The following is a 26,443-nucleotide window of genomic DNA, read 5'->3' as shown; positions in this document are numbered from 1 at the left end:
AGCTCATCTGAAAGACAGCACTTCTGACAGTGCAGCACTCCCCTGATACTGCAACACACCATCAACTTGGATTTGGTGATGATCGAGCAATGGAGTGGGACTTGAAGGCAAAACCTTGTGACTCACAGGCAGGTAAAAGAGGAAATACCCTTTGAGTGTATAAGACAGTCCCTTCTAATTGACCTCTGATCCTGCCCATCTATCTTCTCAGTGTATTGCTGAGATTGCAAGACAATGACAGAGATGGCCCTCACTGGCATCTGTTGTCTATTGCTGATTAGCCGAATAAGACAGTGATGAACCTTCATCTTGAGCCAGTGTAGGTCGTAGTGACTTTTTGGGGCCATTGAAGAGTTACTCACATTGGCATGGGGAGGGAGTTACATTTGGAGAGCTCAATTATAGATGGATTTCCTTCCTGAAAAGACAATAGTGAGGCAGATGGTCATTTTCAACAAGCAGACAGTGACATGGTCACTTCCACCAACTCCAGTATTTTATGTATGGATTCTTTTTTTAAGAAACTGAATTCAGTCTCAAACTATCACGGTAAAATATCTCTGAATTACCCAGTCAGAAGTCACGCAACACCAGATGATAGTCCAACAGGTTTATTTGAAATCACAAACTTTCAGATCACTGCTTTTGGAGTGTCCTTCACCTGATGGAGGAGCAGTGCTCCAAAAGCTTGGTTTTTCAAATAAACCTGTTGGACTGTAACAGTGTGATTTTTGACCTTGTCCACCCCAGTCCAACAGTGGCACCTCCACATCTGAATTACCTGGTCATTAATAATGACTGGTAAGTTAATTCATTCAGCATGTGCATTAAACTCCTTCCACTGTAACAGTCTACTACCTCCTAAATGAACCTGGTGATTTTGTCACAGCCATTTGCCAGTAGGTCTATTCCATTACTTAGTTGTTTTTTAGACAAACAACTTCCTGAAATCACTTCTTGTCACCTTCCACTGGTTTGCACACGTGTCCTTTCATCTTACTCCCAAGGTCCTATTTGTGCTCTAATGTATCTCTTCTACATCATTTGCTACAGAGGTGCAGCGGTGGTGTCACTATCTCTAGGCCAGAAGCCCAGGGTTCAAATCCCACATCGTGTGGACTGGGGCAGGTGTGTTTGTGACATGGTCATAAAGGCCAGTTATTATCCTGTGAATCCTGACACACAGACAGTCAAGCTGAACAGTTTCCTGGTCTGCCTTCCTACAAATAATGACGTGGAGATGCCGGTGTTGGACTGGGGTGGACAAAGTTAAAAATCACACAATGCCAGGTTACAGTCCAATAGGTTTATTTGGAAGCACTAGCTTTCTGAGCGTTGCTCCTTCATCAGGTAGCTAGTGGGGCAGGATAATAAGACACAGAATTTATAACACAAGATCATAGTGTCATGCAACTGATATGATATATTGAACAAACCTAAATCATTCTCAAAGATGAAACACTTAGCAGCAATCTAGGTTTGTTTAGTATATCATATCAGTTGCATGACACTATGATCTTTTAACTATAAATTCTGTGTCTTATGATCCTGCCCCCCTAGCTACCTGATGGAGGAGCAGTGCTCCGAAAACTAGTGTTTCCAAATAAACCTATCAGACTATATCCTTGTGTTGTATGATTTTTAACTTCATGTTACAAATAGCAACGGCAATCCACTGTGTTCCTCTGCCCATGTGTGGAGATTAATCCAATGGAAGACAATCCTTGAAAGTAAGGATGGGACAAAAGACAGATGCACACTGTCATCCAGATTCCAGATCAGACAGGCCTGTAGCTTTCAGAAAGTTACAGTGCGTCATGACATGTGAATTCAGATAAGAAAGTACCTGCCTCTTTTTCAGTCTCTCTCAATGTAACATAGTATAGCAAAATCTGAGGAATTGTAGCCATTTAAATAGTTAGTGATGTTAATAAACTTCAAGATATCTGTCTCAGCAAGAAACCAACTCTCTGCAGTATGCAGACTGATAGACAAAAAAAACCACGTATTGCACCAGTCACAACATTAGCAATTTTATAATTCCTTATCGGATCAAATCTTCCAAATCCTGAAATGTCTCTGAGCCATCCTGATACCAGGACCTATAAACCTGTGATAATGGCTCTAGACTAGCAATCCTGAGGTTTGCAGTATTGTTGGAGAGACAGGTGTTTACATGAGGAGCTGGCAGAATTTCAGGTCTATTAACAAATTCTAGTCTCCGCAATGGAGATCACGAGACTGCTAGATTATCGTAAAATCCCACCTTCAGGAAAAGAAGCTTATCCAAGGATGTGCAGGCAAGGTGGGTTAGCCATGAGAAATGCAAGGTCACAGGGATAGGGTAGGGCTGGGTCTGGGTGGGATCATCTTTGGAGGGATGGAATGTACTTGATGGGCCAAATGACCAGCTTCCACAGCGTAGGGATTCTATGATTTTCACCTGGTCCAAGCTACCTCCAAAACTTTGCTTGGAGCTAGAAATGATCATTTGAGAAAAAATCTTGCATTTGCTGAGAAACATGTCCCTAAGTATCGAATAAATTAAAACATACATGTATTTTACAATGAAAATCATGGCAGCATAAGAAGGGCATTCTTGGGATACATATGTTTTTTGTCAATCCTAAATTCCCTGAAAAGGGGTGGGGACGGACTGAACCGAGATTAGAATTTTCTCTCAGAGTCAGTAGGGGGAGCCCTGACACTGCAGCTCAGTCTGGGGCCCAGTGGTTTCGTAATTTCAGTTCTGAATCTTACAACAAACATTGGCTTTCTGCTATAGAACCTTCAGCTATAAAGAATACACAATTACACCTCATCATTCAATGCCAATTTCTAGAGACCTATTAAATTAAATGAGTACTCTCTCTTAATGTTTGAAATCCAAATAGTAGGTGTGGGCAACGATATTGAATAATGAGGCAAAGTGCAGAGCCCATAACTATATCATAATGTTTAACAGTTGTCAAGTTCAATAGCAATACTGACCCAGTTACAGTGAATGGGAGCATAGTAGCCATGCAATTAGACTCGTCATGTAAGGGGTCAGATTAGAGACATGAGTTCAAATTCCATTACAACCATCTAGATGGTGTTTAAGTACAAGTAATTCAGCAAGCTGGGGCAAATTGCAGTGTAATGATTTTTTTTTTAAAAATGCCATGAAACTAGTGGGTTGTTCCTTAAGCCCACCTCATTCATTAATGCAGGAGGTCCCTGAATGACAAACCCTTGTATTTAACAAAGATGATCCCATACAGCAGTGCAGTTTTAAAGCCCTGACATTTGAACATTGCCTGAACTTACAAATAGTTGTTCTCTGTGATCCTGCACTGTGTTCGGACATGTATACAAACAGATGGGTGACATGGTGGCTCAGTGGTTAGCACTGCTGCCTCACAGCGCCAGGGTCCCAGGTTCAATTCCAGCCTCAGGCGACTGTCTGTGGAGTTTGCACATTCTCCCCGTGTCTTTGTGGGTTTCCTCCGGGTGCTCCAGTTTCCTCCCACAGTCCAAAGATGTGCAGGTCAGGTGTATTGGCCATGCTAAATTGCCCATAGTGTCAGGTACATTTGTCAGAGGGGAAATGGGTCTGGGTGGGTTACTCTGCAGAGGGTCGGTGTGGACTGTGGGTCGAAGGGCCTGTTTCCACACTTGCAGGGAATCTAATCTCTCTCAGACCCCACAACAGAAGGCCTGTATCCTTCAAGGGGGAGAGATCTGACTTACATATGTTCCCAAACCTTTTGGCATGTGTCCAACTGTTAACTGCGCTCTGAAGTAGCCCAAGACAGCTACTCATTTATAGATGGTTCACCCCCCCACCATCTGGGTAGTTAGCAATTGGCGACTAAGCACTGGCTTCTCCAACAATGCCCAAGAATGGAAACTTAACAAGTAGTTTTGTGTGTTTCTATCCCCCACCCCTCAGGATTATATCAGATGACAGTGCTGGAAACTGGATTGGTTGGCTCAGCAGTGGGAAGAATTCTTGCTGAAGATGCAGATGAGGGGATCAATGCTGAACTGAGCTACCGGATCATCGACGGAGATAGGATGAACACATTTGACATTGTCACTGATAATAGCAACCAAGTTGGGATTATCATCCTCAAGGAGGTAAGAGTTTTCTGAAATAGAATGACAACAGTATTGGGCCAGACTCTACTGTGGCCTGGCCTGACAGGGCAACAGGAACAATTTACACATCACCCAAATTGCAATAAAACCCTCCAAGGTATATGGCAGGAGTGTTATAAAGCAAACTTTAACATGGAGCCACACGCTGGGTCAGCTGAGCAAAGGCTTGGCTGATGCTGTAGGTTTTAGGGAGGGTAATAAAGGAGGAAAGCGAAGTGACAAGGCTGAGAGGTTTAGAGAAGGAATGGAGTTTAGGGCCTTGGCAGCTGGGAGTCCGACATCAAACGGGGGAGTGATTAAAATTAAGGATGTTCGAGAGGTCAAAACGAGAGGAGGAGAGATATTTTGGAAGGTTGTTGGATTGGAGAAGATGACAGACACTGGGAGGCATGAAGCTGTGGAGGGATTTGAAACAAGGACGACCATTTTAAAATCAAAACATGTTTGACTCGGAACCAGGGAGCACAGTGGAAAGGGAAGGTTAGGATATTTAAGGGTAACTTTACCCAACTTTAAGGGCATTTAAATTGTCATTGGATAAACATACGGCTAAAACTGGAATAGTATTGGATAGATAGACTTCAGATTGATTCCACAGGTCGGCGCAACATCGAGGGTCAAAGGGCCTGTACCGTGCTGTAATGTTCTGTGCTCTATGTTCTCTCTGGGAAGCAAAGTTTTGGGTGACCTCGTGTTGATGGAGGGTTTATGTGGGAAACCAGTGAGGAAATCAAATTCCCCAGGGCTTCACCCTTCCCTAACTCATGAATCTCCCTCAGCTCCATAACCCTCTGAGATATCTGTGCTCATTTAACCCCAGCCACATGGGTATTCCTGACTGTAAGTGCTCAGCTCCCAGGCTCAAAACTTACACTGTCCCTAAATTCAGAAACAGTAAAGATAGAAGTGAGAATCTCAGCAGCAGATGAACTGAGACAGAGGTGACATTGGTGATTGTTTGGAAAAACAAATTCCTTATCTTTATCTTTCTTTCTCTCTCTCTCTAAGCCTTTAGATTTTGAAACGAAAGACAGCTACACATTAACTGTGGAAGGAACTAATACACACCTGGACCTGCGGTTTCTAAACTTTGGTCCATTCCGTGATACGACCAGGGTGGTTGTATCAGTTGAAGATGTGGATGAGCCACCACAGTTTGAGATAAGCTTCTACCAGGTGGAGGTTTATGAAGATGTCGCTGTCGGTACGACCATCCAAACTGTTTCGGCAAAAGACCCAGATGCGGCCAATAATTCCATCAGGTATGATATAGCTTCAGTGTCAAACCTCAGCTGCCAAAATTAAGAAACAATGTCATTTTCTCTCCTCAGCGGGGACACTCCTGAACGTACACTAACATCCCAATTCCTAGAGTTTCACCAGCAACTGATCCACCTAAACAAAAAACAGAAATCACTGGAGAAGCTCAGCAAGTCTGCCAGCATCTGCAGAGAGAGAAAACAGTTAACGTTTGAGTCTGAACAAGAGTCATACTCAAGTCAAAATGTTAATTCTGTTACTCTCTCCACAAATGCTGCCAGATCTGTTGAGTTTCTCCAATGATTTCTGTTTCTGTTTCAGATTTCCAGCATGCATAGTTCTTAGAATCATAGATTTCCTCTGTGTGAGAGCAGACCGTTCAGCCCATCAAGCCCACCGACCCTCTGAAGAGCATCTCACCAAGACTTACACCCCTTTCCTATCCTGTGGCCCTGCATTTCCCATCAGGCCAATCCACCTAATCTACACACCTTTGGGCTTCTTTGTTTTATGGAACTAATCCACTGAGCCTTCGTGACCCTCAGTAGCAGTTTTAGTGCCACCAATCCACTGCGTTATTATTTATTTATTCAGGGGTGTGCCATCACTGGCTGCCTTAGAGAAGGAGCTGGTGAGCAATTACCTTGAATCGAGGCAGTCCATGCCGGAGTAATCACCTTTAAGAATATAATTTATGACTAAGTTCCCTTTCCAGTTCTCTGGCTGGCCCCAGTAAGTCCAATTAAGTCATTGCACAGATTACTGTGGTAAGAAAGCTATCTCAGATTGTACTTTTCCTCTACCATATTTTCGGTACATTTCCAGCCCCTCCATAATTTATTACTGCATATTTATTTTTGCTGCAGAATTCATCTCTCCCACTTACTCGCTTGCTGCACAGCACAGAGGGTGTGAATAATGATCAACATCTCTCTGAGTGCTGTACTCCCAAAGGTATTGACACACACGTTTCTTTGATTGAGGAATGCCTTGTCAAATGGATTAATAACCAGGGACCCACATTTCAGTGATAATATTAAATGAGAAGCATAAAATGAATGTGTTACATGAAAAGAATGTTTGAATAACCTTTCAGAAAGCAGGTGTTTATTTTTGGTGACTTCCACACATATTCTGTGCTCCCTCTGGGTTAACATAATGAGCCCTGTTTGAACTTTGGACGACTCTCCCCACTCACACCTTCATCCCTAATCATACCTTCATATACCCTCCAGGATCTCCTGTCAGCCTCTATAGGCCTCAGAGGTCTGCACATTCCTGAGGTGGAAAACCACTGCCCTTGGAAATGCACTGAGTCAGACACAGAAAAACATCTGGCGTTTGTCAGACACATTGATCTCTCCTGTTCTGTGTATTCTGTGATGGTTGTATTATGAATGCATTCTGTGCATTTGTGTGCTTGATGTGTTTGTTTGAGTTTTGCCTGTGTTGTGTGTGTGTTTGATGAATGTGTCACGTATGATGTCATAGAGTAGAATCATCGAATCCCTACAGTGTGGAAACAGGCCCTTTGGCCCAACAAGTCCACACCGACCCTGTGAAGAGTAATCTACCCCTACATTTACCCTTGACTAATGCACCTAACCTTCACATCCCTGAACACTACAGGCAATTTAGCATGGCCAATTCACCTAACCTGTACAGCTTTGGATAGTGGAAGGAAATCAGAGCACTCAGAAGAAACCCACGCAGACACCGAGAGCTTGTCCAAACTCCACACAGACAGCCACACGAGGCTAGAATCGAACCCAGGTCCCTGGCGCTGTGAGGCAGCAGTGCTAACCACTGAGCTGCCCCGTGTGTGTATGCCTCGGTTATGTGTGCATGATATGCGTTTGAGTCACTTGTGTGTCATATGTGTTTGTGTCATGCATGTGTGTGATGTTTTGTTATGCATATCCATGATTTTGACTGTGTCATGCATGTGTGTGATATGTGCTTGTGTTTTGCATGTGCATAACATTGGTCTGTGTCATGTGCGTTAGTAATGTTTGTCTGTGTTGTGTGTGATGTTTGTCTGTCATGCTTGTTTGTAATGGTTGTCTGTCATGCATGTGTGATGTTTATCTGTGCATGTGTGATATGTGCTTGTATCATGTGTGTGTAAATTTTGTCTGCGTCATGCATGTTTGTAATGGTTATCTGTCGTGTGTGTGTGATGTGTGATGTGTGCTTGTCATATGTGTGTGTAATGTTTGTGTTGTGCATATGTTCAATATGTGTTTGTGTCATACATGTGTATACTGTTTGTAACATCCATGTGTGAAATATGTATTTGTGTCATGTGTGTGCATGATGTGTGTTTGAGTCACAGGTATGTGAGATGCATGTGTTTTTCAAACTGCCTTGTTCTTGTGGATTCGTCTAATGTGAATAAAGCCAGGATTCCCTCCTTATTCTTCATGTCACCAACTTGATACGGAAACTGTGAATGGTGACTGGTGAAGACACTCAAAGACAATGTTTGAATTAAAGGAACCTGTTAGAAGCCCCTGGGACAGAAAGGAATGTTATATGCAGGATTGTCAGGGACTGTTCCTAAAGATAAAGAACATGAATGGCTTTGGGATGATGGAAGCTGAAGACTTTGACTTAAACGTCATTTTTGCTCTATTTATTAAAACCCGTTCAAGTACTGTGTGTTTTACGCAAATGTCAGAATTAAAGAAATAAAAGCAGTGTACACAACCCCCAAGTCATTGCTGATGTTTACTCAAAGCCATGTTCTTTTACTCACCAGTGCCAGTTAATTTCTGGTTTTACAATGACCACTGGTCTTTGGCGCGGACAGTTTTACCAGTTTCAATGTAGCTATGACTGTTGTTACCATTATAAATACAGTATACCATTACAGGTGACAATCCCGTCAATGCTATGTCCACTGTCTGAGTAATGTGGCTCAACAGCACAGGTAAACAGGGGTGGGGCAATAAATGCTCACCTCATCTTGAGATACAGGTATCCTGTGAAGGAATGAAAATAAACACAACGATTCACTGCCCTTTCCCAGGTAACAGCACCTTGCACGTGTGGTGTGCTCTGGTGGTTACGTGACTGGACTCGTAATCCAAAGGGCCAGGCTAATACTCCAGGGGCAAGACAGCCTGTGGAATTTAAATTAAATGAGTAAAATATTTGGGATGCAAAGTTATTCTCCCATGGCAATGGCCATCAATTGTTGTTAAAAACACATCTGGATCACTAATGTTCTTGAGGGAAGGAAATCTACCATCTTTATGCCATCTGTGCTAGCATGTGACTCCAGACCCACAGCAATGTGGTTGACTCTTAACTACCCTGTGAAATTGACAAGGAAGATCTGGGTAGCAAACTCAGTTTGGGATGAGCAACACACCAAAGAAAGAGTAAGGAAGAAATACACAGTGGTCAAGACTATTCCCCCCTTCTGATTTTATATGTTATTGAAGAATTGGATGGTTACAGATAATGATTCAATAGTTTCTTGGAGGATGGTTCAAGAACTGGAGTCATCATTGTCCAGCCATTTAGGGTGAGAGGGGAAAAATTTAAAAGGACCTAAGGGGCAACTTTTCCATGCAAAGGGTGGTGTGTGTATGGAGTGAGCTGCCTGAGGAAGTGGTGGAGGCTGGTAAAATTACAGCATTTAAAAGGCATCTGGATGGTACATGAATAGAAAAGGGATATTGGCCAAGTGCTGGAAAATGGGACTAGATTAGGTTAGGATATCTGGACAGCATGAATGAGTTGGACCGAAAGGTCTGTTTCCATGCTGTACATCTGTATGACTCTATGACATGTGTCATATTGTCCAAATGGTTCTGCTCAGATAGGTTCTGAATTTTGTACATAACTTGTGACAAGCCAAATTAATGAAGAATTCTGCCAGCACCGCAGTCAAGATATTCAGGGAAATGGAATATTGTTCCTCAAAGACTAAGACACCAGTATTGATGTCTTAACAAAAGGACCTATCTCCCTGTTCCCCAGATAAATGATTGGGTTGAGTTGTCTTTCTTTGTGGTTTCTAACAGGCCTCTACCTACACCGTAACAAACATTCTGGTGAGGTTCATTTTCAGGTCAAAGCCCTTGTCCATTCTAACTGCTGTTGACACAGAGGGAGAGATTTTGATCTTTCAGACAGCTGCCAATGTTGTGCTCATTCTCTCCTCCTCCCCATAAACATCCCCTACGCCCACCCCAAAACCAACCCTTCAACTCACCACAATATTAAGGAACGGCAGATGGTGCATCACAAGAAGCTTTAGCAGAATCAGTGAAGGAAACTGTGAGGGAACTCTTTCTAGGAAAGGGAGACATGGTCGAAGAGATGGAGCTGGCCTCTTCTCTCCCCACACTCGTGGAGCTGGCTGCAGTTTCTGACCAATTCCTAACTAAAATGGCAATCAGGATCCTGCTCCCATTATTGAGCCTCGATTTCCAATTGCCCAAATCAGGTGGCATTCTGGATTCACAGAAATGGGTTGGGATAACTGGTTGGCATGGACGGGTTGGACCCAAGGGTCTGTTTCTGTGCTGTACATCTCTATAACTCTTTAACTCTATAAATGGGCCCCATAAAAATGACCTCACTTCAAGGGAGTTAACACCAGGGAAAGGCCACTCAAGTTTAACCTGAGAGAGAATGCCTCCCATTTGCTGATTGCTTATCTCCTTGTTTATTCACTCACGGAACGTGAGTGTCGCTGGCTGGGCCCAGCATTTGCTGCCTGTCTCTAGTTGCCCCTTGAGAAGGTGGTGGTGAGCTGCTTTCCTGAACAACTGTAATCCGTGTACTGTTGGTTGACCCACAATTCCAGGATTTTGACCCAGCGACAGTGAAGGAACGGCGATATATTTCCAAGTCAGAATGATAAGTGGCTTGGAGGGGAACTTGCCAGGGGTGGTGATCCATGTATTTGTTGCCGTTGTCCTTTTCAATGAAAGTGGGAGTGGTTTGGAAGGTAAACGAAAACAGAAATTACTGGAAAAGCTCAGCAGGCTTGGCAGCATCTGTGGAGAGAAATCAGGGTTAACGTTTTGGGTGATGTGATCCTTCTTCAGAACTGGGTTTGGAAGGTGCTGTGTAATGATCATTGATAACTTTTCCCTCTTCATCTCATTGACAGCAAACCATGATTCTCCAACTTTCAGAAATGCTTCACTGATGACAGGCAAAAGAATTGGCCGGGTTCTGACCTTGTAAATAACAGGCTAGTGAGTGGCAGTTTCTCTGTCTTTTGTGTCCCATTATCTGTATACTGATGCTTCCTGACAGATAGGCCAAGAAAGCTCAGCACTCACAATGCCTAGAATGTTAATTGATGTCCTGACAGCAATTTCATCAATGCTACTCTTCCTGAAAACAGGCACAAATCTCTCAACTTGTTCCTCGTTGAAAAGTCACAGTGCTTCATTGCAGCAATATCAAGTTTGTTTTATTCACTCACAGGATGTGGGCCTCACTGGCTTATCCATAGTTTATTGCCCATGCCTAAATCTACATTATAGTCACTCCCGTCCACTGTCCTGTCACTCAGTAAAAGTGGGAGGAGCGATCAAAGTGAACCCTGCTTGGCAGAAGCTGAAACTGAAGGTTATCAATTAAGATCCCTCAGTTGAATTTGCTGCAGGAAGTCCAATTAATTCCAACTAACTTTCAAGCCGGCATTTGAGTCTTCCGCCTACAAGAAGTGGGGTCCTTTAAATATGCCAAAGTCAAGTGGCATCATCATAAATGTAACTGTAACCCTGAACTCCGAATAGAGGTAAAGATAAGCGATACAGGGCCCAAAACAGAACAGAACATTTTGCAGGAAAAATATAAAATAATAATATAAAATATTATCGAATGGTGAGAGAGTATACAGCCTGGAAATGCAGAGGCATCTGGATGTCCTAGTGCATGAATCACAAGAGGTTAGAAAGCAAGTACAGTAAGTAATTCGAAAGCTAACAGAATGTAACTGTTTATTGCAAGAAGCATTGAATACAAATGTAAAAGAGTTTATGCTTCAGTTTTACAGGTGAGATCACACCTGGAGTACTGTGTACACTATTGGTCTCCTTTTTCTAAGGAAGGGTGTATATGCATGGGAAGCTGTTCAGGAAAGGTTAACACACAATACATGGAATGGATGGATGATCTTCTGTGGAATGGTTAGACAGGCTAGGCTTGTATTATAGTGTCGGATGTATAGCAATACCATGTACTTTAGGGTTTGGATTTTGAACTAGTGGACTGTGGGGTTATGTCAGTGTGTGTGAGGGCGTTTGATGATTAACTGGTCAGTCTTTCTGGAACCTTCCTTTTACTTTAAACTAGTATGAGAGAGAGAGAGAGAGAGAGAGAGACAGTCCCAGGAATTATCATAGGAATTTGTTTGCATTGAGTGTTTTACAATTTACATTTCTGCCATAGAAAAAGTTTGACAAGCGACAAGCCTTGAATGCCTTCAAGAAGGAGTTAGACATAGCTCTTAGGGTCATATGGATCAAAGGGAAGAGGAGAAAGCAGGAACAGGGGACTGAGTTGGGTGATCAGCCATGATGATATTGAAGAGCAGGACAGGCTTGAAGAGCAAAATGGCCTACGTCTCCATCCCTTCTTAACCAAGGAGACTGAAAGTATAGACAGTATTCTAGGGAGACGGTCAGGAGTAATGAATGCACAGCATTTACAATCTCACAGAATAATATTTGACCAGCGATGATTGAAACGAAAAAGCAAACGTCTGAACAAGTTGGGTTGATCTTAAATTATATTTGATTGATTTTTTCTGATGCAAAAAAGCTATATGGATTATTAATGTTGCCTTTTCCTCTCACCTTTTTCTGCTAATTTCAAAGATATTCAATTGACCGATCCACTGATCCCACAAGATTCTTCTTCATTGACATAGCATCCGGAGCTTTAATGATTGCAAAGCCATTGGACCGAGAGCAATTCTCATGGCATAACATCACAGTCCTGGCGATGGAAATGAGTATGTACCTGAGGATCACTCAATATTTGATTAAAATATTGCACAGCGCTTTTGTGTTAGCAGTTTGTGTTAATTCAGTTTGACTAGATATTGCAGTCATGATACAACATGAATTAAAAGGAGCAGGGGGGGTGGGGGGGAACAAGGAAAATGTGCTCAGGTGTTGTGAGGCAGCAATTCAATCAAGTTCCCAAAGAGACTTTCAAACAGTCAACAGTTTAGATTTTAATCTTATGTGTAGCTTTTAATAACATTTTGAAATGAAAAGGTTTGCCTTTTGATGAACATCTTCACAATGAGGCTGCACTGAAGTTGAAGGCTGATACATTCTCAGGGTCTGAGGATCAGTTAAGACGCCTTTGAATAAGGATATTATTATGCACTACAGGGTCATTTAACAATATTCATTGCTTCGAAGTTATAAACCTGCTGTGCTTGAGCAAAGTTAGAGCAATCTAACAATTAACAGAGAGTGGTCCTGCCTTGCCAGGGAAAGTACATCAGTAATTTAAGCACAAACCTTAGAATACCCCAAAGGATACATTAAGAAATATAAATTGGCTTGGAGTAATCATTGGTAAATTCTGCCCTTGTGTTGGCCTAAGCTAAAGACTCCACCTACAGAGAGTCAACAATTCTCTCACTCCTATTTCATGATGCATAAGGCTATTCTGTTCAGCTTTAAAAAGTAGTCGGGATTTGTTATGCCAACAATAGAGTGTATCCTGGCTTCATCAGTTATTTTTCACATTATGGACTGGCGGATCAAGGAAACCCCTGTCTCTACCACCACTGACAAATTCTCTGATGTTGTGTGTGGGAGAAGCCAAGAGATCACAATCAATGTCAGCATACAAAGTGGCAGCAGTCCCTGAACTTGCTCCACTCTTCAATAAGATTGTGATTGATCTACTAGGAGAAAGTGAGGACTGCAGATGCTAGAGATTAGAGCTGAAAAGGGCTTCCTGAAGAAGGGCTCATGCCCGAAATGTCGATTCTCCTGCTCCTTGGATGCTGCCTGACCTGCTGCACTTTTCCAGCAACACATTTTCAGCTGTGGTTGATCTACCTCAACTCTCTTTTCATTGTCTCCCCATCTCCCTCAATTTCTGAAGAAATCAAAAATCTGCCAATTTCAATCTGATTGGGCAGGCATACCTAACCCTCTCAGGGAGAGAATTCCCAAAATTCACAACTATTTGAAGGATGTCTTCGCATCTGAGTCTTAGATGTTTGGCCCCATAGTCTGATACTGTACACTTATGTTTTTAATTCCCCACCCAGGGAAAACATCTCAGAGTCTGGATGTAAGTTTGCTCGCTGAGCTGGAGGTTCATTTCAGACGTTTCGTCACCATAGTAGGTAACATCTTCAGTGAGCCTCCGGACAAAGCACTGCTCAGGTTTCCTGCTTTCTGTTATATGTTTGGAGTTCCTTGGGTTGGCAATGTCATTTCCTGTGGGAATATCATTTCCTATGGTAATGTCATTTCCTGTTCTTTTTCTCAGGGGGGCGGTAAATGGGGTCCAAGTCAATGTGTTTGTTGATAGAGTTCCGGTTGGAATGCCATGCTTCTAGGAATTCTTGTGCATGTCTCCGTTTGGCTTGTCCTAGGATGGGTGTGTTGTCTCAGTCAAAATGATGTCCTTCCTCATTCGTACGTAAGGATACTAGTGAGAGAGGGTCATGTTGTTTTGTGGCTAGTTGATGTTCATGTATCCTGGTGGCTAGTTTTCTGTCTGTTTGTCCAATGTAGTGTTTGTTACAGTCCTTGCACGATATTTTGTAAATGACATTAGTTTTGCTTGTTGTCTGTATAGGGTCTTTCAAGTTCATTAGCTGCTGTTTTAGTGTGTTGCTGGGTTTGTGGGCTACCATGATGCCAAGGGATCTGAGTAGTCTGGCAGTCTGCTTGTTTGGTTTTGCTGCTGAGAAATCGGCGGACTATGTTCATTAGGTACACATTCTTTTTGAATACTGTATAGATGAATAGAAAGCAGGAAACATGAGCAGTGCTTCATCCAGAGGCTCACTGAAGATGTTACCTAGTATGGTGACGAAATGTCTGAAAATGAACTTTCCAGCTCAGCGAGCAAACCTACATCCAGAACCTAAACCTGAGCTACAAATCTTCTCAAAATCTCGGAATCTACCTTTCCCAATCCCTTGTGTATTTTTCCAATCAGATCACCTCTTGTGATTCTAAATTCCAAAGAATATAGGACCCAACATACTCAACTCTTCCTCATAGGTCAACCCCAGAGTCTCGCCCAATGAATCAGCTCCTTGGTCAATTAACAACGCCATGACAAGATTCCAATCCATGCATAAAGCACTGGGGTGAAATCTGTAATACCAGCATACTGATATCAATATTGCTTTTACTTTTATGAGAAATTAGTCAATCTGCAGTGACCCTGTGATTCAGTAATCTCAAATCCCACTCCAGGGATTTCAATGCATAAGTCTTACACACGATGTTTAAATCGCAAACTGGCCATTTGACCCAATCAGACACTGCTGTTTCTCATGCATCTGAGTTCTTCCTATTTTTCCACAACTAACTCTATCAGCAATAACCTTCTGTTACCTTCTCCCTTTTGCCTCTCCTACGTACATCTATACTTTTTGTTTCAACCTTGAGATGGACAATCATGGATGTCAAATTATACAATGCGTATCGAACAAGTGGTTGTAGCTAAGGCATAGAGTTCAAGAGCAGGAAGGTTGCGCTGGAACTGTGTAAAAGATTGATTAGGACACAACAGTTCTAGAATCCACATTATAGGAGGGATGTGGCAGAGGAGATTTACCAGGATGTTGCTTGGGATGGGAGCTTTAGTTATGAAGGAAGATTGGATAGCTTGCTTTCCTTGGAGCAGAGGGGACTGAGAGGACAATATGATTGAGATGTGTAAATTTATGAGGGGCATAGATAGGGTAGACTGGAAGAAATCTTTTCCTTTGATGAAGGAATCAATGACCAGGCACATTGATTTAAGGGAAGGGGCAGGAGGTTTAGAGGGGGATGCAAGGGAACCTTCTTTTCACCCAGAGGGTGGGAATCTGAAACTCTCAGCCTGTAAGAGTGTGAGGCAGAAACCCTCATAACAATTGAACAAGTATTTAGATGTGCACTTGAGATGCCGAGATATATAAGGGTAAGGGCCAAGTGCTGGAAAGTGGGATAGAAAAGTTATTTTTGACCAGGGTAGACGTGATGGGGCCAAAGATCTTTTTTTTGTACTGTAGACGTATATAACTCTAGAATTTTAATTTATAATGAGGATAGAGACAATCACTAAAATAAAAGGAAAGTGTAAAATAATAAGTTTATGCATTTGCGATCATTTCAACATGCAAATAATTCCAATTTGTTGAAAACTGTACATCTCCTTCATTTACAGAAAAAAAATCTTCTGCAATCTATAGTTTATATATAAGCCCATGAAACAAATGCTGCCGGATGGAGTCCAGGACACTCTTTATTGCTTACATGGAAGCAATGCGTTCCTTAGAGCCTCTGTTGCAGTGAGCTCTACATTCTCACTGCTCCTTGAATAAAGGTATTTGTCCTGAATTCCTGCCTGGATTCCTTGATGGCTGTCCCACACTGATGACCTCTAATCCAGACTGGCACTCCCCAGTGTGATCTGTGGCAATGCTGCACCATCAGAGACATCAAGCTGAGATGCCAGCTGCCCTTTTGGCACTGTTCCGAAGACAAGCAGGGGATTTATCTCTGTTCATCTAACTAATAACTTTCCCTCAATCACATCACTGAGAAAGCAAACTTTCTGATCCTGACCACCTGGCTATTTGTTAGAGCCTTCTCCTGTGTTAATGGCTACCTTGTTTCCCAACATTATACGTCAAAAATACGTAATGGGCTGCAATATGTTAGATAGTGAAAAATGCGACATAAATGCACCTTTATTCCTTTCTTTAGGTCAGAATAAAACTGATTTCAGTAAAGTGTGAAAGGGTTTGGTCATTTGTCAAATTGTTACAGGGCAGCTCAGAAGGAGATGGCAGAGCAAAAGGTCATCGACTAATATACATCTTTTGACGTATGTGTCTAGCTTGTGCCAGTCCGATGTTGAGCACAGATAAAGTGAGCTGTCTGGATGGTGTCTGCTTCATTTCAGAGAACCCCACACAGATTGGGAGTGTTTCTGTCACAGTGAAAGTCCTCGATATTAATGACAACGCACCCGAGTTTGTGAAGGATCGTGAGGCCTATATCTGTGAAAATGCCAAACCTGGTCAGGTAAGGAAAAGTTGGGACTGGGCTCATTTCATCAAGATTCCCAATGAGATTCACAAGACAGCATCACATCCTGTTTAACTCCAATGAACTGACTAGCTGAAGCACTGTGAGGCGTTTTTATGGGGAGGATAAATTCTTGAATTTTTCACTCCTGGTTCAAAAAATCCTTTGCTCCTGAGAACCCATATCCAGAAATTGTTCAGACATTCACAACTTTATAAAAGATGTTTTTCAAATGAACTGGCACATACCCAGAGATGATAGAGAGCAGCTAATGCTCACTGGGGTGTATATTTAGGGCTGATTTTCTGGTGGATTTCAAAAGCAAAGGGCTGATTTTCCCCAGTAAAGGCAATTTATCAAGAAGGGGAGAAAACACACTGGAGTTTGTATCATACTATGAAATGCAAATAAAAAGTTGCAGAAGGTAGGCTGACTCCCTTTTCAGTAAATTTTGATAAGCAATAATACACATACACAGTGTCTTCCCATTCATATGTTCTTGCAGTTTCCTGATATACGTGGATTTTTGTTCCAAATATACAAATATGATGCTTGATTTTGTTTGCCCAGTAGAGAAAACCTCTTTCCTTCCTCAGACTTGACCCAATTCCTTGGTGGCTCAAATGGATTCACTTTAGCATCTCTCCACTCAACCTCTTCAGGATAATGACACTACTCCCTTTCTTCATTATCTTCAACTGTCAATTCATCTGAATTGAATTGAATTGAATTGAAGTTATTGTCACGTGTACCGAGGCACAGTGAAAAGCTTTGTCTTGAGAATAACACAGGCAGATCACAGAGCTAAGTAGCATAGATAAGTAAATAATAGGTAAACAGCGGCAAAAACAAAAACACAGGTACAAGCAAATGTTAAGAGTTTGTGAGTCCATTCAATATTCTAACAATAATCAGGTAGAAGTTGTTTCAAAACCAGCTGGTGAGTGTGTTCAGGCTTCTGTACCTTCTCCCCGATGGTAGAGGTTGTAGATAAACATTGCCAGGGTGGGATGGATCTTTGGGAATGCTGGCGGCCTTTCCTTGACAGCGGGCCTGGGAGATGGATTCTGTAAGATGGGAGGTTGGCCTTTGTGATTGTCTGGGTGCTCTCTGGCTATCCTTCCATCCCTCAATCCTGCAACACCTGGAGATTTGCATCTTGCTTGATAGTTTACTTGAGATTTAAGTTAGAGACTTAATTCTGACTCTTCTGTGATTGTCAATCTATTTCCACTCAAATGCAAAGAAAATAATTGTCAAGACAGTGGAAAGAGCCACGTATATGTAGTGTTCCATTGCAGTAAGTGTGAATGGAGACTGCAGAAAGAATGAAGGACCCTGAGTTTCCATTGGCCTGTTATTTTAATTCACCAGCATGCTGTCACACTGACATCTCAGTGCTCAGCCTGCTGCGGTGTAGATTCATCTGGTTGAGTGCAATTCTAACAATACTCACGAAGCTCAATCTCATCCAATGACACAGCAGCTTATTTAACCTCCGCCCCATCTACCAAACATTAAACATTCACTCCCTCCACACTGGGGCACAGTGGCAGCTCGATGCACCATCTGCAAGATATACTGCAGCAACTTGCAAGCCTCTTTCAACATTACTTTCCGACATAGACAAGGGTAGAAGACATCAGGGAACATCACAGCCTGCATGCACGCTGTCAAATTGGTACAGGGCAACTCAGTGGTGCCTCACAGTGCTAGGGTCCCGGGTTCAATTTCCACCCTCAGGCAACTGTATGAAGTGTGCACATTCTCCTCATGCCTGCATGGGTTTCCTCTTGGTGATCTGGTTTCCTCCCACAGTCCACAGATGTGCAGGTTGGGTGGATTGGCAATGCTAAATTGTCCACAATGTCCAAGGATGTGCAAGTTAGGTCAATTAGCCATGGGAAATGCAGGGATGTGGGGAGAGGGTAGGGGAGTGGGTCTGGGTAGGATGCTCTTCAGAGGGCAAAAGTAAGGACTGCAGATGCTGGAGATTAGAGTCGAGAGTGTGATGTTGGAAAAGCAGAGCAGGTCAGGCAGCATCCGAGGAGCAGGACAGTCGACATTTCGGGCAAAAGCCCTTCATTAGGAATGATGTGCTTTTCAAGCACCATACTCTTGACTGCTCTTCAGAGGGGCAGTGTGGACGTGATGGGCCAAATGGCCTACTTCCACCCTGCAGGGATTCTTCCTCTCCATGATTCTATGAAATCACATTCCAACCTGATTAGACCTATATCGTTGTTCCTTCATTGTCACTGAGTTAAACGTTTGGAACTCCTTGCCTATTAACACTGTGGATATCCCAATAGAACAAAAATGCAGCAGTTCAAGAAACCACTCTCCTGTAGCCTCTCCTGGGCAATTAGGGGGGCAGCAAATGCAGACCTAGCCTGTGTTGCCCACATTATATGAACACATTTCTAAAAAATGAGTAGCATGGTGTGATTTTTTTATTTACAGCAATACTTGACAAAACCAATCCCTTGCTGTTGACCAGAACAGATTACTGCCCTATGCGTACAGGTTATGAGGTGGTCGCTAGTTGCCGAATTGTTTGCTGTGCACTTGCATCATCGTTTTTGTGCAAAGTGCACAGAATCAGTTGCCGTTGACAATGGAATGACTTCTGTGAACCTGCTCCTTTTTCAACAGCTCATTCAGATGGTCAGTGCAGTGGACCTGGATAATCCTCAAGGAGGTCATCACTTCTACTACAGCTTAGCTCCTGAAGCAGCAAGCAACCCAAACTTCACTGTGCGTGACAATCAAGGTACAATTACACTTACCTCTGCAGCTCCTTCACATCACACTGCAGCTTTTCCCCAGGGTCATCTACTTAGTTTGAAATTCACACTAGAGTGAAACGTAAACAAGAAGATGTAAAGTTCCTTTTTGTATTCACTTCAGCTTTCTGTACTGTGTCTTGGTTTATTCTTTGTGAGGAGGTGCAGAATTGTGTTTATTTGTAACAGCACTTTGCTCATAATCTCTGAATATTTCAACAATAGGTATTCACAAATATGTATTTTTCTCGAACTGCAGAACAATATTAACGGTTTCTAAAGAGTAATATGCTTTGGACAAAGTTGAATGCTGAAAGAATTGTAATTTCCCTCAACAAAAGCAAACAAAGCAGTGCCCACCATAGAATCTTTTGCATTGTACCAAGCACCATGATCTTTGTTATAATGCAATGGTATCTCATCAGCATGCTCAGTGTATCTCACATTGTTTTGTATTTCCCAATCCATATTATTTGCCAGTCACAATGTTGTTCAGCACACTTCAAATCAACGTCACTAACATCGCTAATATTGCCAAAAGGGACCAAACATCTTGTAGTTTTTTTTAATATAAGTAATCCAGGCTGTTTCGATTGTGAAATAAAACACATTTCTTTTTCATTCATGGGTCAAGGGGGTCTCTGATTGGGCCAACATTGACTGCCGAGCCCAAAATGCCCCGAGGGCAGTTAGAAATCAACAATGTTACTTTTGTTTTGGAAGCACATGTTGGCCAGACTGGGTAAGGAAGGCAGATTTCTTTCTCTGAAAGATATTGGTGAACAAGGTGAGGTTTTTCATGACAATTAACAGTCATTAATATGGTCATCGTTATACAAGCTTTACTTGTAATTAATCCAAATTTGTACTGAATTCAAATGTTACCATTTTTCATGGTGTGATTCAAGCTCAGTTCCCCAGAACATTACCGTGGAATTCTGGGTGGCTAATCCAGTGATGTTACCATGACACTGCCTCCACATAGCCACAAAGCAATGGATAAACAGCTAAAAAAGGAGTTCTTAAAGTCAAATAGAAAGATTTGCATTCCATTTCATGATCTCAGGAGATATCAAAGTGAGTTACTGTCAATGGAGTGTAGCCACTGTTGTACTGTTGGAAATGTGGCACCCAATATACACACAGCAATCTCCCACCAACAGGAAGGTGATAATGTCCAGGTCACTTGCTGCAGCATTGTTGATTGAATGATAAATCTTGACCAGGATCTCAACAAAAAAACTCCACTGGTCTTCTTCAAAACAGTGCCTTGGGATCATTTCAAGGGGCCCATGAAATATAATGTCTAATGTGTTTGCATTTTTACCTTGTATACATGAGGACACTCATAGTCAGCTGGATTGCACTCTGCAAAATGCACAAACACATATTAATTTGTCAATGGTAAGTGGCATGTTGCCAGAGAGAGAAATAGCACTGTCAACAAGGTAAGTGCTTTAAGCCAATACTACTAATCTTCCATTGAGACACCAGTCTGGAGTATCAGTGGGCTCTGGGTGTCTGTGCATAGATTCTCCCCAAGGCTGCTTGTACCTTCTCACTAAATCAAAGCTCTTCAACGCCCTTTGTACTGTGATATCATTTTATTAACATCTGTACATGGTATGTTCTTAACATGGTTACTGTTTCAAATCCAAACACTCTTCTTCAAAACTGCTTTGAAGAAATCATAATGGAATTGAAATGTTAACTCTGTTTCTCTCTCTGCAGATGTTGCTAAATCTGCTGAGTACCTCCAGCATTTTCTGTTTTTATTTTAGATTTCCAGCAGCTGCAGTATTTTGATTTCATATGGAGGCCCAATTGAAGGTTAGCAATTTGCTGTCTCTCACACCCACCCTAGCCCCAACCCTAAATTCTCCCACTGATCAATCACAACAATGTGCAAGGCTCAATGTGGGGTCAGAGTGAGAAAATATTTGGGAAGCACTGAAAGAGAGGCTTTGGTATTAGTTGGTGTTTGCACATGAGCTGGAGTCAACATTCTCACAAGCTAGGCAACAGCTTCCAGCTTGTATTTTCTCCATAATGGCATAGGGAGGCTAGTCTTCATATGATGTTGCCTGGCACAAGTCAACTCAAGGTTGCTGCTCTCTCAGGTTGCTCCCGGATAGGGTCTCATTGGGAGGTCAGGAAGCTGAAACCAGAAAAGCAGCTGAGGTTGGGGAATCAGAGGTCCAGCCAGTGACTCCAAAGCACTGGAATTCTGCAGAAGCAGAGATTTGAGTCAATGTATATACATTAAACTTACACAACAGCTTTTCGTAACCCTATTAGCTAATTTGATCTTACTCATCTTCTGCATGGTCCTCTGTAAACTAGTTTTAATAGTTTAACCCAAATACAACCCTATAGTCTCTGCTAGCAGAAGAACATGAGAATTAACCCTAACCCAATCCCAGGGAGCTACCCATCATATCCTTATTCTTGGTTGCAGCTTTAGGGTGACCTGGGTCCTGGTAATAACCTCACACTTAACTCTAATTTTAACTGTCACTGGCAGATTCCAGTTCCTGCATTCTATCATAAATGGTAATAAGTACCTTGCAGTTAAGATTTGCATTAACACATGTATTTGCAGTTGATGTGTCCACCACAGATTTATATTTAATTTATTGTAGTATTTTAAAACTAAGACTTACAGTTTTCCCACTAGCTTTCTCTCAAAGCATTTCACAATCATTCATTCAATATGTACATTTTGCAGAGGTTTGATAAAGTGCTGTGTGACTGCAGTTCTCCTTTCCTCTCTCCTTGCTTCGATGTGCAGATTATTCTGTGGCCCCATGTACACAACTAGCAGGTGACACATTTTAAAAAAATTTAGGTGAGTTTTGCCTACATATTGACATTGAAGGTCAAAGTTCACTTAAGTAATTGAGACAGTTCTGAAGGAGAGTTACCCAGGACTCGAACTGTTAACTCTGTTTTTCTCTCCACAGATGCTGCCAGATTTGCTGAGTTTCTTCAGCATTGTCTATGTTTGTTTCAGATTTGCAGTATCCACAGCCTTTATTTTAAGTAATTTAGCAGTTTATGGCTAACATACAGGGGGCATCAGACCATAAGGGTATAAGAAATAGGAGCAAAGTCGGCTATTCAGTTTCTCAAGCTTGTACATCATTCTATAAAGATTATGGCTGATATGTTCCTGACTTCAACTCCTCTTCCTTGCCAGCTCCCCATGGCACTCAATTCCTCAATATTTCAAAAATCTATGCACCTTCTCATTAGATACTGATAGTGATCTACCCTCCATAACGAGGTGGGATAGAGAACTTCAGACATTCACTATCCTCTGGGACAATAAATTCTCATTTTAAATAAGTGTCCCCTAAATTCAGATTCTCCCACACACAGTGGATACATCTTCTTAACATTTCCATGTCGTCCCCTCAGACTCTTGCACAGGGGTCTCAGATTTACAAACACCTGACTTACAAACATGATCCAGTACAGGGGTGTAATTTTAAAGATCCACCATAGAAACAGTTCTCTATTTACAAGCGGCTGTTTTATATTGTCCTGTATGTGTCCCAACTTGTGTATGAATTAACTTGCAAATAGACTCAAGGACAGAACACATTCGCAGCCCTGAATCTGCTTCTCATGCCTATCATCGTTTCTTAAATATGGGAAACAAAACCACACAGTATTGCAGATGCAGCCTCATCAGCAAAACTGTACATTAGGAGCAAGACTTCCCATTTTTAAATTCCTACCCATTAGCACGAAAGGCCATGTGCCTTGCTAATTACTTGCTGAACTTGAATGCTCACTTTTTGAATTTCATGCACAAGAACACCCAGATCCTTTTGTGTGTGTTGTTTTTAGTCTCTCTCTATTTAAATAATAGTTTCCTTTTGATTCATCTTGCCAATGACCTCTCCCCTTATTCCACTGAACTCTATCTGCCAACTTGATACCCATTTATTCAAACTATCCATATCGCCTTGTAGATTCCTTATGTCCTCATCATAAAATGCCCTCCTATCTATTTTGTACAATCATCAAATTTAGATACATTACACTCTACCCCTTCTTCCAAGTCATTAACATAGATAGTAAGCACTTGAGGTCCTGGGACTGATCCATGTGGCACTCCACAAGTTATATCTTTCCAAACTGAATAAAACCATTAATCTTGACTCCCTGTCTTGTGTGTTAACAACCCTCAATCCATGCTAATACATTACCCCAGTACTGGGAGCTCCCATCTTGGGTAATTTATCTGATACTTTATCCAATGCCCAAATAGGCTACATCAACCTGTTCTACATTATTGATTATCCTTATGATATCCTCAAAATATGCCAGCACATTTATCAAATATCATTTCCCTTTCACAAAACCATATTAACTCTGATTGCATGAAGTTTTTTTCTAAGTGTTCTGCTACTTTTTCCTTATTAGTAAATTCTGACATTTTTCCAACAACAGGTGTAAGGCTAACTGACCTACAGTTTCCTGCTTTCAGTCTGCCTCCCTTCTTGAATAGGGGTGTCATGAACAGCTTTCCAATCTACATGGAATCCTCCCAGCGAGTTCTGGAATATTTCAATCAGTAGCCCCACTATCTCTGCAGTCACTGCCTTTAAAAGCCTTGGATACAGGCCATTGAGTCCTCGTGACTTGTGTGTCCTCAGCCTCAATAGTTTGTCAAATATGAAAGAAACTGTCACAATGCAAAGTCAGCACCCCAGCTGTTATATTTGCAAAGTTAGCAGTATCCTCCACTATGAAGACCAATGAAAAATATTGGTTTAAATTAACTGGCGTTTCCCTGTTTCACATGATCAATTCCTCCAAGGCTCCCATATTTTTGCTACTTCCTTTTTAATTAGCCACAGAAGTTCTTGCTGCTTGTTCTTATCTCTTGTTAATTTACTTTAATGATCACATTTTTCCCTCTTTATTAGACTTCAGTCATCCTCTGCTGGTCATCTCCTCTGCTCTTCAAGCATGTACTGAAACAGACCCGCAACCACAGCCACATCTGCTTTCTACCATCCCCCACCCTCCTCTCTGACTTATCACCTTCATCCCCACCCCCATCCACCTATTGTACTCTTTGCTACCTTCTCCCCAGCCCCACCCCCTCCCGTTTCTCTCTCCCCTCCGGAGGCTCCCTGCCTTCAGTCCTGATGAAGGGCTTTTGCCCGAAACATTGAATTTCCTGCTCCTTGGATGCTGCCTGACCTACTATGCTTTTCTAGCACCACTCTAATCTAGGCTGTGAAATAATTGCTAATCCTTTGGTTTACCATCAGTTTGCACTGCCTTAGTTTGTGACTGAATACTTGCTTTGACTATCTTTGATAGCCATGGGTTATTCTCACTGAGTCCTTTTTCCTGACCAGAATAACTTGTTGCTGATTATTATGAATTACTTGCTGAAATGTCTGCTATTTTTTATCCACTAATTTTCCCCATAGTCGGTTTTCCCAACTCACTGTAGACAACGTCTTCTTCATTCCTCCGTAACTGCCTTAACTTGAAGTTAAGGATGTTCCGTGCCCACTGACCATCTCACTCCACTCCGGACCCACTGACCATCTCACTCCACTCCGGGCCCACTGACCATCCCACACCACTCCGGGCCCACTGACTATGCCACTCCACTCCGGGCCCACTGACCATCTCACTCCACTCCGGGCCCACTGACCATCTCACTCCACTCCGGACCCACTGACCATCTCATTCCACTCCGGGCCCACTGACCAATGCACACCACTCCGGGCCCACTGACCATGCCACTCCACTCCTGGCCCACTGACCATCTCACTCCACTCCGGACCCACTGACCATCTCACTCCACTCCGGGCCCACTGACCATCTCACTCCACTCCGGGCCCACTGACCATCCCACACCACTCCGGGCCCACTGACTATGCCACTCCACTCCGGGCCCACTGACCATCTCACTCCACTCCGGGCCCACTGACCATGCCACTCCACTCCGGGCCCACTGACCATCTCACTCCACTCCGGGCCCACTGACCATGCCACTCCACTCTGGGCCCACTGACCATGCCACTCCACTCCGGGCCCACTGACCATCTCACTCCACTCCGGGCCCACTGACCATGCCACTCCACTCCGGGCCCACTGACCATCACACTCCACTCCGGGCCCACTGACCAACCCACTCCACTCTGGGCCCACTGACCATCTCACTCCACTCCAGGCCCACTGACCAACCCACTCCACTCTGATCCCACTGAACATCTCACCCCATTCTATGCCCACTGACCATCTCACTCCACTCCGGTCCCACTGACTGTCTCACTCCACTCCAGGCCTACTGACCATCCCACTCCACTTTGGACCCACTGACTATCCCACACCACTCCAGGCCCACTGACTATCCCACTCCACTCCAGACCCACTGACCAACCCACTCAACTCTGGCCCCACTGACCATCTCACTCCATTCCGTGCCCATTGACCATCCCATTCTACTCCAAGCCCACTGACCGTCCCACTCCACTCCAGGCCCACTGACCGTCCCGCTCCACTCCAAGCCCACTGACCGTCCCACTCCACTCCAGGCCCACTGACCGTCCCACTCCACTCCAGGCCCACTGACTGTCTCACTCCATTGCATGCTCACTGACCAACTCACTCCACTTCACGCCCACTGACCGTCCCACTCCACTCCGGGCCCACTGACCATGCTGCTGCGTCCTGCTGGGAAGTATTGCTCTCAGAAACAATCGCTGATGCTCTTTGAACAAATTTTGCTTCCATGATATCCCTACCTAGCTGATTTGTCCATTAAATATGCTAATTAAAATCTCCCATGGCAAGTTTATTACCCTTCACACACACCTTCATAATTTCTCTGTTTGTACTTTGTTGTTATACATCTGGTAACTCTTCAGAAGCCTATAGAGAACTTCCACCTGTAGCTGCTTTCCCTTGCTATTCTTTATTTACAGTTGATTCTACATCAGGATCTATTGTAACTTT

At 42.9% G+C, this 26,443-nt stretch overlaps 1 protein-coding gene across 3 annotated transcripts in view; it reads left to right on the top strand.

Moving 5' to 3' along the window:
• LOC132832352 (cadherin-20-like) overlaps positions 1-26,443 on the top strand; it is a 51,205-nt gene that overhangs the window by 16,423 nt on the left and 8,339 nt on the right. For 2 of the 3 annotated variants that reach the window (XM_060850293.1, XM_060850291.1), the window contains 5 exons: positions 3,935-4,122; positions 5,152-5,405; positions 12,255-12,391; positions 16,540-16,661; positions 19,320-19,437. In XM_060850293.1, coding sequence (XP_060706276.1) covers positions 3,935-4,122; positions 5,152-5,405; positions 12,255-12,391; positions 16,540-16,661; positions 19,320-19,437 — 819 coding nt within the window. Of the gene's footprint in view, positions 1-3,934; positions 4,123-5,151; positions 5,406-12,254; positions 12,392-16,295; positions 16,299-16,539; positions 16,662-19,319; positions 19,438-26,443 lie in introns of all 3 variants that reach the window. The other variant, XM_060850292.1, reaches the window with a different exon arrangement.

This window comes from Hemiscyllium ocellatum, chromosome 34, assembly GCF_020745735.1.
Source record: "Hemiscyllium ocellatum isolate sHemOce1 chromosome 34, sHemOce1.pat.X.cur, whole genome shotgun sequence".
Lineage (NCBI taxonomy): Eukaryota > Metazoa > Chordata > Chondrichthyes > Orectolobiformes > Hemiscylliidae > Hemiscyllium > Hemiscyllium ocellatum.
The sequence above is the reverse complement of the archived record's forward strand: the minus strand, read 5'-3'. Positions and strand labels throughout refer to the sequence as shown.